A 12,729-nucleotide genomic window follows, 5' to 3' on the forward strand; every position below is an offset into this window, starting at 1 on the left:
TCCATCATCTTCCACTCCCGACATGGTCTCATCTCTATCGTGGCATCAATATCTCCAACTTGAAGGGAAGAGTTAAAGGATTTTAGAGATGTTATAGCAAATAGAATCGTTATATAAGTCAGATAATTGAAGATTGTATGGACAAATACGTCTAATACATAACATTTTTAGACAAAGATTTGGTGTAATCAACGTGTAGGTGTATTTTGCAAACTATTTGATAATAGTTCAAACTAAAAAACTCTCTCAATAGTGGTTATAAAGTTATTGCACGTATGATAAGACCTTGTGGAAATGGGTAGTTGAAGTTGTTAATGTTACTTATTCTTGAATTTCCATGGTATTGCTTGGACAACCTAAAAGTATATATAACAAGTGCAAAGGAACGCTTGCTCTACTTGGAAATATTTCGAGTATGTTCCTATTAGACGACGACTTCGCGATGCTTGTCAACGCGTCTTTAAGTACTTTTTGATGATGTAGGCTTAGATGAATGGTCTATAGCATAGAAAATCTTACGTAATACTCAACCCCAAAAGTTAGCTCATGACGGTGGATTGACCTACCGTCAATCCATTTTCCAACCATCTAACAATATATTAACAACAGTATCGAAGATTCACTCAAAATGTGTACCATAATTTGATGATGAAAAAGTCAAAAGTGATCATCACAAGCTAAGAATGGATGATTCTGCTTTCTTGATCCAGGAAAAAAGAGTTTCTGCTAGAGAGCTTGTATCGCGGACCATTTTCTCTTACCTGCATGATCATCTTCTTGATTTAAGCATTTAATGATCCCACCCTGCAAGCAAAAGGAACTCATCATTCTAGAAGAGATCAAAGACGTTCAAAGTCGCGTAGGACTATATAATATATGAAGGATTAGGGTGCTTGTTCTGTTTTCGTAAACATATACATAATGTATGTTTGATGTGTAGAGGTTGAACATACATTGTTTTCACAGCATGTAAGGAATATACACACACTAAACAGTTTAGCAAGCAGTCATTTGAAATTGTATGTATCTTACAAGGTTTGTCGTGGATACGGACACTAAGGCAATCATTTCCCATGCTTTCTTGCTCCTCTTGAATTTCTTTGACGGATTTCGCTGCTGAAGTTCTGCAATTAAGCAACTCGATGGACTCCAAGGTATAAACTTCTCCAATGTCTTTAGGGATTTCCTCCAGGTATATGCATCTTTTCAGAACTAGGTGTTGCAGTTTTGGAAAGTTAACACTACCAGCTTTCCAGCTCTTCACATTTGTCCTATCGATTAGGAGGTATTTAAGTTGATTGAAAATTTGTTCATCCCTTAATCTCCATGCATCACCATCAAATCCATTGTCTTTGATTTTAAGCACTTGAAGGTTTGGCAACACAACGATATTCGCCATGTCTTCCCATGGTAAATAAGTACATCTTAAAGTTAACCTCACCAGAGATGTAGGCAAAACATACTTACTTGGCAGTGGGTGAGGGTATAATTTTCTTGAACATATGATCTTCAATATTTCAAGTTGAGTTAAACAGTAAAGGCTATTGAGCATCTGAGATATCGTATCTCTTCTGCATTCTTCCCAAGCTCCATGAAGTTTCAGCCTCTTTAGATTCGGAGTACGAGTGAACATTTCATTACTACAACAGGAAATACTTAGATCTGAAAGTACCTCAAGATTTTGTAACTTGGAACTAGACCCTGTCGTATACATACTTGATGGAACAGGAAATGAAGAGATCTTTTTTACCTCAAGATGCCTCAAAAGTTTCATCTTCCAAATCTCCACTGGTAAATCAGAATATCGTCCAAAAATCAGATTCTGCAGATTGTAAAGCTCCGATACTGAACAATGAAGATCATCACGACAGTTGAATTCAAGGTATCTGAGATGTAATAATTTTGTTATCTCAAGAGGGAAATCTTGAAATGTATAATGAAGGATTGCCAGCACTCTTAGAAGTTTGAAACGCGCCAAGAAAGGTATTTGTTTAGAAGGGCGCGGTGCATGTTTTAGTCCATTGAATAAGTACAATGTTCGGGTGAGACTAGGTGTTGAATTCCAGCAATCACCTTGAGAAATCCGTGAATGTGAACTGTAGCGATGAACATGAGGCTTAGTTGTATCAATGAATCTAGTGATAACATCATGAGTTCTCGTAACCTTCAAAAACTTCTCCTTCTCACCTTGTCTTAGAATCAAGTCGCGCACCAGATCATGAACCCCACATGTTATCAGCTCACCGTTAAATCTCCTCTTTCTAACCAATATCAAGTTCCTACTAATAAGATCCTCCAAACATTCTTTTCCGACTTGTTCCATACTTTTGAGCCTTTCATGTCTTAGAAAACCTTCAGCAACCCATAACTGGATTAGTCTCTCGGTTGCAATCACAAAATCTTCCGGGAACACTCCTATAGAAAGGAAACATGCTTTTAAGTGATGAGGCAAGTAACTATAACTCATAGCAAGCACTCCAATACATTTATCTGGTTCACTAGCAACAATTTTACTAATAGTTTTGGCAACATCATCCCAACATTCTCGTGTTCTAGGCATTTTTGAGAGATGCCCTGCAACCACTAGAAGAGCTAAAGGTAGTCCTTGGCACTTTTGTGCTACTTGCTTTCCGATTTTCTCTAGTTCACGGGGACAAACATCATGTTGTGAACCAAACACCTTGTCGTGAAGTAACTTCCAACTATTATCTGAGTTCAAGAGACTCATCTCATGAGGATTGCTATCAGGATCTGCATGCTCAGCAACCTCTTTGTGCCTACTTGTCAAGATAATGCGACTTCCGTTGTTGTCATCTGGAAAAAATCTTGTCATAAGATCCCATATGCCTATACTCCAAATATCATCCACGATAACAAGATACCTCCTATACTTTAACTTTTTGTATATCATATCCATCAGCTGATTATCACTACTTTCATTAATCTCATCTCCCACAGCCAACCGATAAGTCTCATTTTGGATCTCATTTTTCAGCTGAAAAATACAGGAAAGAATGCACAGTAACAAATCTCTAGTTTGATACTCTTGAGATATTGTTACCCAAATATGGACGTCAAAGCGATTCCTGACTTCAGGATGATGATATACTTTTTTAGCTAAAGTAGTCTTACCTATCCCTCCCATGCCCACAATTGAGACAATTTCTCGACTAGACGGTGGTCCTGTTAGTCTTCTCATGACTTTCATCAAGTCATCTTCAAGACCTACGACAACATTTTCTAGATTCAGACTTGCAACACGTCTAGACGATGAATGGCCTAGCAAGTAAACCCCCGATGACAGATCCTGATCATTTGTCACAAATCTCATCATCCTCCTCTTCACAAAATCAATCTTTTCTACAAGGGGAGGCAAGTCATCGCATAAAGGCTGGCGTGGCAATCCAACTCTTGAGCAGTGCTCTAGTAGATTATATTCATGCATCGTTAGTTCAATCACATTCTCTACGTCGTTCACTGCAATTCTAATCACTCTTTCCAACTCTTCAAAATTTCCAAAGACTTGTCTTCTCATGTAAGTCTTCTCAAGAAAGTTTTGAAAATATTCAGCACCACTAAGGAGAGATTCAATCATTTTTCTAGTATCACCGATTATCCAACTTGGTTTTTGTTGCATAAGTTGCTTCAAAGTTTGAATAAGAGAAACCACATCCGCATAAGCCATTTCTCACACTAGACACTTTTTCAGATCGACCCCAACGACAGCCTGCAGACGAATTCAAATTGATCTTGCTGCTTTTTTCTCTTTTTCAAGTGTTAGAAAGCATAAATATGATCAAAGAAGATGAAAGATTGACGATAATTAGGGAGAAAAACTTCAGTTCTTGAAACTTGAAATGCAAGAAAATTATTACATATACATTAACATGGATAAAGAGGAGATATTTCTTGGAGAAAAAGATAATAACATTTCTTATTTTACAGTAAAAAATAATCATATTCCCTTCATAGAAGTTACAGGACAAAAGTCACATTACAGTCCAAAGAAGTAGGTCTTTTTTTATTAAACAAGTTTTAAGTAGTTGGCTGGTCCCTTCAGCTTCTTGTTCACATTTAGTTTATCATAAATAAATAAACACCCAATCCTTTTCTCAAAACTAATCCCATTTTTTTTTCTCTTCAACACAGTACATGTTAGGATCGAATTCACGCACACACACTAGATGAATGAAGAACACAAGAACTTTCAAGAGAAAGAGATGAGAGATCTAGAGAGAGAAAGAGAAAACTCAATATTTCATGGTAGAGTCACCTTGCCTTTGCCAAAACAAAGTGAAGTACTGGATGTACCTCTCAGATATCTCAGAAGCCACTTCACAGCTTCCCAATGCTCTTTCCCAGGGTTCTCCATGTACCTGCTAACAACTCCCACTGCATGTGCTATATCAGGTCTAGTGCAGACCATAGCATACATCAAACTACCAACTGTTGAAGCATATGGAACAAGTGCCATGTGATCACGCTCCTCGGCAGTCTTGGGTGACTGCTCCTTTGACAATTTAAAGTGATTTGCCAATGGAGTACTCCTGGGTTTAGCATCATTAACCCTGAATCTGCTCAGCACCTTCTCAATGTACAACTCCTGAGATAGATTTAAAGTGCCAGTAGATCTATCCCGAGAAATCTTCATCCCCAAAATCTGTTTTGCTGGACCCAAATCTTTCATCTCAAACGCTGCAGACAACTTTGTCTTCAGATTGTTAATCTCCCTCTTACTAGATCCTGCAATCAACATATCATCCACATACAGGAGTAAAAAGACATATGAATCAGTGTATTTCTTGAAGTAACAACAAGGATCCTTTTCAGCTTTGCAGAATCCACTATTGGTCATGAAGGAGTCAAACTTCTTGTACCACTGCCTTGGTGCTTGCTTTAGTCCATACAAGCTTATGGTGTGTTCCTTGCCTGGAACCACAAATCCTTCCGGTTGCTGCATATAGATCTCTTTGTCCAGATCTCCATGTAAAAACGTTGTTTTTACATCCATTTGCTCTAGATGCAAATTCTCCGATGCAACAATACTTAACAGAATTTGAATAGAGGTTAACTTCACAACAGGAGAGAATATTTCAGCATAATCAATACCTTTCCTTTGTGAATATCCTTTAACCACTAAACGAGCCTTGAACCTTCTTTTGCCATCTGGTTCAGTCTTGATTCTGAACACCCACTTGTTCAGCAAAACTCTCTTCCCTGCAGGTAGCTCAGTCAACACTCATGTGTCGTTCTTCTCAAGTGACCTCATCTCATCATCCATGGCTTGCTCCCACTTGATCGAATCCTCCACTGTAGGGCCTCATCAAAAGACTTTGGTTCCCCCTCATCAGTCAGCAATAGATAGTGTAATGAAGGTGAATACCTATCTGGTGCCCTGATGGATCTGGATAATCTCCTTAACACCTGCTCAGGTGTAACTTGCTCCACTTCAGATTCTTCAGTAGGAGTTGGTTGAGTATCTGCTTTGACATCTCTGGGGTTACTCTTCTCCAACTCAACCTCAACTCCCACTTGCTTTGTAATCTCTAGAACCTTCTGGTCTCTGTCCTTGTACAGGACAGACTCATTAAATGTCACGTCATAATGTCTCAGGATCTTTCTATTCTTGTCATCCCAAAACCTGTAACCAAACAAATGAGAACCATATCCTATGAAGTAACACTTCACAACCTTGGCGTCAAGTTTGTCTCTCTTTTCTGGATCAACATGAACATAAGCAGTGCAACCAAAAGTCCTCAAGTGTGAGTACTTGAGTTCTTTTCCTGTCCACACCTCCTCTGCAATCTTGCTAAAGGAACTGATGGTCCCCTGTTGATCAAGTATGCAGTTGTGCTCACAGCATCCGCCCAAAGTGTTTTGGGCAGCCCACAGTGTATCATCATACTCCTTGCATGCTCATTCAATGTTCTGTTTATCCTCTCAGCAATTCCATTCTGCCTTGCCTTACCAGGAACTGTTCTCATCAATTTGATTCCCCCAGCTGCACAGAATGCCTTGAACTCTGATTTGTCATACTCTCCTCCATTGTCAGACCTTAGGCATTTGACTTTCAAACCGGTCTGATTCACAACTTCAGCTTTCCACTTCTTGAAAGTTGCAAACACATCTGACTTATGCTTCAAGAAGTAAACCCATACCTTCCTGCTGAAATCATCAATGAAGGTAACATAGAATCTGGATCCTCCAAGTGATGATACTGGAGATGGTCCCCAAACATCTGTATGAACCATTTCCAACCGCACTTTCTTTGGCTCTCTAGGAGTCTTTATGAAGCTTACTCTTTTCTGTTTGCCCATAACACAGCTCTCGCAAAGACCCATATCAACAGACTTCAGACCCTCTAGTGCTCCTTTTGCAACCAGCATCTTCATTCCTTTAGTACTCATGTGTCCAAGTCTGTTGTGCCACAGACATGAACCGGAAGCACCTTCAGCAACAACGACCATGTTTATACACCTTGCAGTGGTGTACAAGGTTCCAGATTTGGTGCCACGAGCTACTACCATAGCACCTTTCACGATCTTCCACGAACCTTTCCCAAACTCTGCTGCATATCCCGTGCTATCCAACTGACCAACAGAGATCAGATTTTTCTTGATCCGAGGAATATATCTGACATCCTCCAATGTCCACTGGTTTCCCGAGGTGGTCTTTATGCAAACATCCCCCTTTCCTTCAATCTCTAAGGCTTTATTGTCAGCAAGATATACTTTCCCAAAATTTTCAGATTTAAAATTTTTGAACAACTCCTTGCTTGGAGACGAATGGAAAGATGCACCAGAATCCAAAATCCATGATTCAACCGGGCTGTTCACACTAAGGATTAGAGCATCCCCAATGTCCTCTGCTGAATTTACGAAATCATTGTCATCTCCAAATTTCTGATTCTGTTTCTTCTTTGGCTTTGTACAGTTCGTCCGAAAGTGTCATTTTTCTCCACAGTTCCAACAAGTCACGTTTGATCTGTTCAGTGATTTTCCTCGATTCTTTGATTTTGATCGACCATGTTGATTTTGTCCTTTCGTCTTACTTCTCCCCCTTCGATCAATGCTGAGAGCACTGCCCGATGAATCTCCCACTTCTCGTTTGCGAATACTTTCGCTAAGAACAATATCACGGATTTCATCAAACTTCAGTTTCTTAGATCCACGGGAACTGCTAATCGCAGCAACAACAGTATCCCAAGACTCGGGCAGAGATGACATCAAAATCAATGCCTTAATTTCATCTTCGAAATTAATATCCACAGAATTGAGTTAACTCACAATCATATTGAACTCGTTTATATGATCAGAAACGGATCCATTCTCTGACATCTGTAAATTGAACAATCTACGCATTAAATATACCTTGTTCATAGCCAATGGTTTTTCATACATGTTTGACAGTGCCTTCAACAGACCGGACATAGTCTTCTCCTTCACGATGTTGAACGCCACGTTTCTTGACAAAGTCAACTGGATCAACCCTAGAATCTGGCGATCCTTGAGTTTCCACTTCTTCTCCGTCATGGTTTCCGACTTCACCCGTTCAACGGTTCGTGAAGATCTTTCTGGTACAGATAATCTTCGATCTGCATCTTCCAGAAACTGAAATCGGATCCATCAAACTTCTCGATTCCAAGCTTTGAACTATCCATCTTCAGTGATCGTGTTGAATCTCCTTAGCTCTGATACCAGTTGTTAGGATCGAATTCACGCGCACACACTAGATGAATGAAGAACAAAAGAACTTTCAAGAGAAAGAGATGAGAGATCTAGAGAGAGAAAGATAAAACCCAATATTTCGTGGTAAAACCGCGTGAGTAAACTTCCACGGCGGTGAGGTATATTTATATTAATAAATCAGAGTATTTTTGGTTACAGAGAATAAATAGGAAAACCTAAAATAGAAAATAAATAGGAAAACCTAAAATAAATCAGGCTCCACTACCTAACAGTACATACACAATTGGGCAACTGCAAGGGACTTGAACTAGTTTGTAAACAAGAACTTCAATTATGCATAGGAATTGACTATTCATTTGAAACTGAGTTTCTACTGTAAATGGAAAACCATACTCGATTGAGTCTGCAACCTGATTGCTTTCTCTGTAGCACTATACTATTTTCCTTCTCCTTTCATGGCACTATCCAAATTGTATTTATATACCGTAGTATTTCCCACAAGTTAAGGATGTGTTTCATACTGAATTAATCAGAGACTTATATGACATAAGACTCATGAGAAGGGGAAATGGAAATACTGAAAACTTCAGAGTGAAGTACAGAAGGCATATAATTTGTACTCAATAATTGAGAATTATAACATAATGAACATGTTAATAAACCATCCAGTCAATCATAGCTAGCTTGCAAGAACATTAAAGAAACAAAGAACAACAACTAGCTGCATAACACAGGTAAAAGTTAGGTCCTTTAGTTATTGTTAAAAAAAACGGAAGAGACTAAAGTTGCTAACAAGTTACAAGTGACCTCCCCGTTTATAAGCTAACAAAGGTGATATATTGCTTCCCACGCACAGCGCATTCCTTTAACATGCATGATCAGCTCCTCTACTGAAATAAGAAGCATATCAATGAGTACTTAAAATGTGAAAATATCATGAGGCAATGTAAGAGAAGAAACAAGGTGCATAATTAGTGAGCAATAATTTAAGACAATATGAGTCTGACCTACAATCATCGATGAAGACACTAAGGCAATCATTCCCCATGCTCTCCTGCTCTTCTTGAATTTCATGCACGGAATTTGCTGCAGTTCTTCTGCAATGATACAACTCTATTGACTCCAAGGTATAAATTTCTCCAAAGTCTTAAGGGATTTCCTTCAGGTATATGCATGTTCTCAGAACTACGCGTTGCAGCATTGGGAAGTTAACACTACCAGCTTTCCACTGCTTCAGATCATTTGTCCTGATTAGGAGGAACTTAAGTTGATTGAAAATCTCTCCATCATTTAATCTCCACACATCACCATAAAATCCATAGTTTTTTATTTTAAGTACTTCGAGTTTTGGCAACTTCACTATATTTGCCATGTCTTCCCAAGGTACGTAAGTATAGCTTAAAGTCAAGCTCCTCAGAGATGTAGGTAAAGTATACTTACATGGGATTGGGAACGAGTATAGGTCTTTGCATCTGATCTTCTACTGTTCGAGTCTTTTTAAACAGGTAAGGCTGTTTAGGTGCTTAAACATCTTCTGATCACCCTGGCATTCCTTTTGACTTCCACGAAGTATAAGCATCTTAAGATTTGGAATAGCGGAAAACAATTCAAAAGTACAGCTAGACAATCTTAGACAGGAAAGTCCTTCCAAGTTTTGCAGCTTATTTGATGGATTTTTAGGGAGAGAAATTGACTGCCTCAGCTTAAGATGCCTTAAATGTTTCATTTGCCAAACTGTCTCATGTATAGTTGGAGAATTATAACCTAGCTTCCAACAATGAAGACCTGGAGATTATAAAGTTCAGTCTACGAACCGTGAGGATCATCACAACTGCGTAATTGAAGGTATCTAAGATGTACTAATTTTGTTATCACAAGAGGAAAATCTTCAAATCCATACTGAACGACTGACAACACTCCTAGCAATTTGAAGCATGCCAAAAGAGGGACTTGTTTAGAACCTAATCCACGGAAGAAATGCATAGTGCGGGTGACATCAATCGATGATGACTCCAACAAATCATTCTGATGAATGTTTGAATGAAAACTGTAACGACGAACATGATGCATCTTTGCAGAAAGATCTTTAGTAACCAGCAGAAACTTCTCTTGCTCAGCTTCTCTTAAAATTAAATCGCGAACTAGATCATGGACACCACATGTTTTCCACTCACCATTAAATCTCCTGTTTCTAACCATTATCAGCTTCCTGCTAACAAGATCCTCCAAATAATCTCTTCCCACTAATTCTTCCCATAGAAAACCCTCAGAAACCCATAAGTTGATCAATCTCTCTACGTTAACATCACTATCTTCCGGAAAGATTCCCGTATATAAGAAACATGGTTTAAGATGATTAGGTAAGTAATTGTAACTCATAGCAAGCACCCCTAGACATTTATCTGATTCATTAGCAACAACTTTACTTACACTTTTGTCAACATCTTTCCAACTTTCTTGTGTTCTTTCAATTTTAGAAAGATGCCCCGCGACCACTAGAAGATCTAAAGGTAGTCCTTGGCATTTTTGTGCTACTTGCTTCCCAATATCCTCTAGTTCAGGAGGACAAACATGTATTACTCTGTAACACAGTTTCATGAAGTAACTTCCAACTGTCATCTGAATTCAAGAGGCTAACCTCATGAGGTGGGGTGTCAGGGTCAGCATGCGTTGCCACGCCTTTGAGCCTACTTGTTAAAATGATTCGAGTCCCATTGTTATCGTCAGGAAAAGTTCTCGACATAAGATCCCAGACGTCATTACTCCAAATATCATCCATGACAACAAGATACCTTCGACCCTTTAACTTTTTGCATATCGTATCCATCAATTCATCATCAGTCCCATGTTTGATCTCATTAAAAATACAAGAAAGAACACCTAACAACTAATCTCTAGTTTGGTATTCTTGAGATATAGTCACCCAAACATGCACGTCAAAGCGATTCCTGTTTTTTGAGGATCATCATGTGCCATTTTTGCAAGGTTTGTTTTGCCTATCCCCTCATTCCCAAAATGGGGATAATCTCTCGAGTAGACATCGACCCTTTTAGTCGTCCAATTATTCTCATGAGATCATCTTCGAGACCAACAACAACACTTTCTGGATTAAGTTTTGCAACATATCCTGTTTGCAGATCCTCATTTGCAGTATTACTATAACCTTGAACCTCATTTCTACCAAAACTACTTTCCATTAATTCCTCTTCATATCATCAATCTTTTCTACAAGTAGTGACAGAGTTTCACATAATACCTCTCTTGCATTTCCTTTTTCCAATTTGTTAATTTCATATATCTCTAGTTCAATCGCGTCCTCTGCTTCATTCACTGTACTTCTAATCTCCCGTTCCAACTCTTCAATTTTTCCACAGTCTATGTTCTCAAGAAAGTCTTGGAAATATTCAAGATTTTTAACGACAGAATCCACCATTTTTCTTGTTTCATCACTTAACCAATGTGGCTTTAGCTGCACGAGTTGCTTCAAAGTTTGTACAAGTGAAATCACAGCAACATAAGCCATGTCTCCTCTCACCAATTGTTGGACGAAAAAAACACGAATTAAGAGAAGATGAAAAGTAAGAGCTAATAGAGAGTTGTATACCTCATCAAACACATATCAAGATCGTAGCAAAATTGACTCTAACAAATGTAAAGCCAGCAAAAATCAAAATCAATGATCTGCAGTTTGTTGTTAAAGAAGAGAACTAGAGAGAAATAATAAGATCAGACCTCCTAAATAAAAAAGAAAAGAAGCTGAAATGTGAACTATGGATTCAAAGTGGCTTAAAATTTTGTGATCTTGGAACCTGAAAAAACTCAGAGACATGTTTATCTTTTGTATTAAACAAGTTCAAGTGGTAGTTCAAATGGGATCTTTGCATATGCAATCTATGGCCTTGAAAGCAACACTATACTCCCTCCGTTCAAAAATAGAATGACCTAATTTGATTTGACACAGAATTTAAGAAAATAAAAATGACTTTTCAATCTTATGGTCCTTGATTTAAGTTATATCAAGCGTATCAAAATGTCCCTTAATCTTGTGGCCTTAAATATATCACGTGCAAAACTGAAACCAAAGTATTGCTAAAAAAGGAAAATGGTCGTTCTTTTTTAAACGAAAAAAGTAGTAAATTGGGAAAAGGAGGGAAAGATGCAAGTTTGAAAATGATGACTAAAGTCACTTTCATTTTTTTATAACAATAAATTCATTCAGTAATTACAAGGAAGTCTCTTATAAATCATCCCAAGCTTTTTAAGGCACTTATTAAACTCACTTTATTTGCTTATGTTGACATCTGAAGTCTCAGTATCACAAAATCACATAAAATAAACCCATCCAAGATCCAAAGTTTAACCCAATGATATCTTGATTATTTCCCTTAATGTTTTTTTCTAGCCAAGCAACCACTGATTGTTGATTTATTGGATCCCACAAAGGTGACTCGTCTTACTTAAACGTTGATGGCCTACCTTAATGGGACACCTCTCGATGAAAATGGTCATGGTACACATACTTCAAGCATTGCTGCTGGAAATTTCGTGAATGGGGCGAATGTTTTAGGTATGGCTAATGGCACAGCATTTGGTATGGCACCGTTGGCACACGTTGCTATGTATAAAGTCTGTTCCAGTAATGGATGTCATGAGACTGATGTATTGGCTGCGATAGATGCTGCAATCGAAGATGAGGTTGATGTACTATCGATTTCAATTAGCTCAAAGTTTAACCAATTTTGGTTAGGTGTTATTGCAGAAGGTGGATTTACTGCTATGCAAAAGAGGATTCTTTGTTAGCTGTTCAGCTGGCAATACAGGTCCACTACCAGGCACTGTAAATAATCGATATCCATGGCTTTTCACCGTTGGTGCAAGCACTACTGATAGAAAACTAAGAGCCACGGTACGTCTTGGTGATGGAAAAGAAATTTATGTGAAGAATGCTGGTGATGCATTTTGCAGAGCGGAGTCATTATAGATGTCAAAGGGAAAAAATGTATTATGTGAAGAATGCTGGTGATGCTGGAATGATACTCGC

At 38.4% G+C, this 12,729-nt stretch overlaps 2 protein-coding genes across 2 annotated transcripts; both read right to left on the reverse strand.

The window, feature by feature from the left end:
- Positions 1-485: 485 nt before the first annotated feature.
- Positions 486-3,818, reverse strand: LOC101266042 (putative late blight resistance protein homolog R1A-3). Its single transcript, XM_004242996.5, has 2 exons — positions 1,033-3,818; positions 486-804 (listed from the first exon to the last, which is right to left on the reverse strand). The coding sequence occupies exons 1-2, from the start codon at positions 3,683-3,685 to the stop codon at positions 791-793; spliced, it is 2,667 nt and encodes an 888-aa protein (XP_004243044.3). The 5' UTR covers positions 3,686-3,818; the 3' UTR covers positions 486-790.
- A 5,350-nt stretch (positions 3,819-9,168) lies between these two features.
- Positions 9,169-10,307, reverse strand: LOC101266346 (toMV susceptible protein tm-2-like). Its single transcript, XM_004242997.2, has 2 exons — positions 9,503-10,307; positions 9,169-9,452 (listed from the first exon to the last, which is right to left on the reverse strand). Exons 1-2 carry the CDS (start codon positions 10,305-10,307, stop codon positions 9,169-9,171), a joined length of 1,089 nt encoding a protein of 362 aa, XP_004243045.2.
- Positions 10,308-12,729: the final 2,422 nt, after the last annotated feature.

Source organism: Solanum lycopersicum, chromosome 7 (assembly GCF_036512215.1).
Source record: "Solanum lycopersicum chromosome 7, SLM_r2.1".
NCBI lineage: Eukaryota > Viridiplantae > Streptophyta > Magnoliopsida > Solanales > Solanaceae > Solanum > Solanum lycopersicum.

Excerpts from the sequence above, each read along its gene's own strand:
- LOC101266042 (XM_004242996.5), bottom strand. The coding sequence starts at position 3,685 with ATGGCTTATGCGGATGTGGTTTCTCTTATTCAAACTTTGAAGCAACTT.
- LOC101266346 (XM_004242997.2), bottom strand. The coding sequence starts at position 10,307 with ATGACAGTTGGAAGTTACTTCATGAAACTGTGTTACAGAGTAATACAT. Across the intron at positions 9,453-9,502 it reads CAGTTGTGATGATCCTCACG|GTTATAATTCTCCAACTATA; the intron begins GTTCGTAGACTG and ends GTTGGAAGCTAG.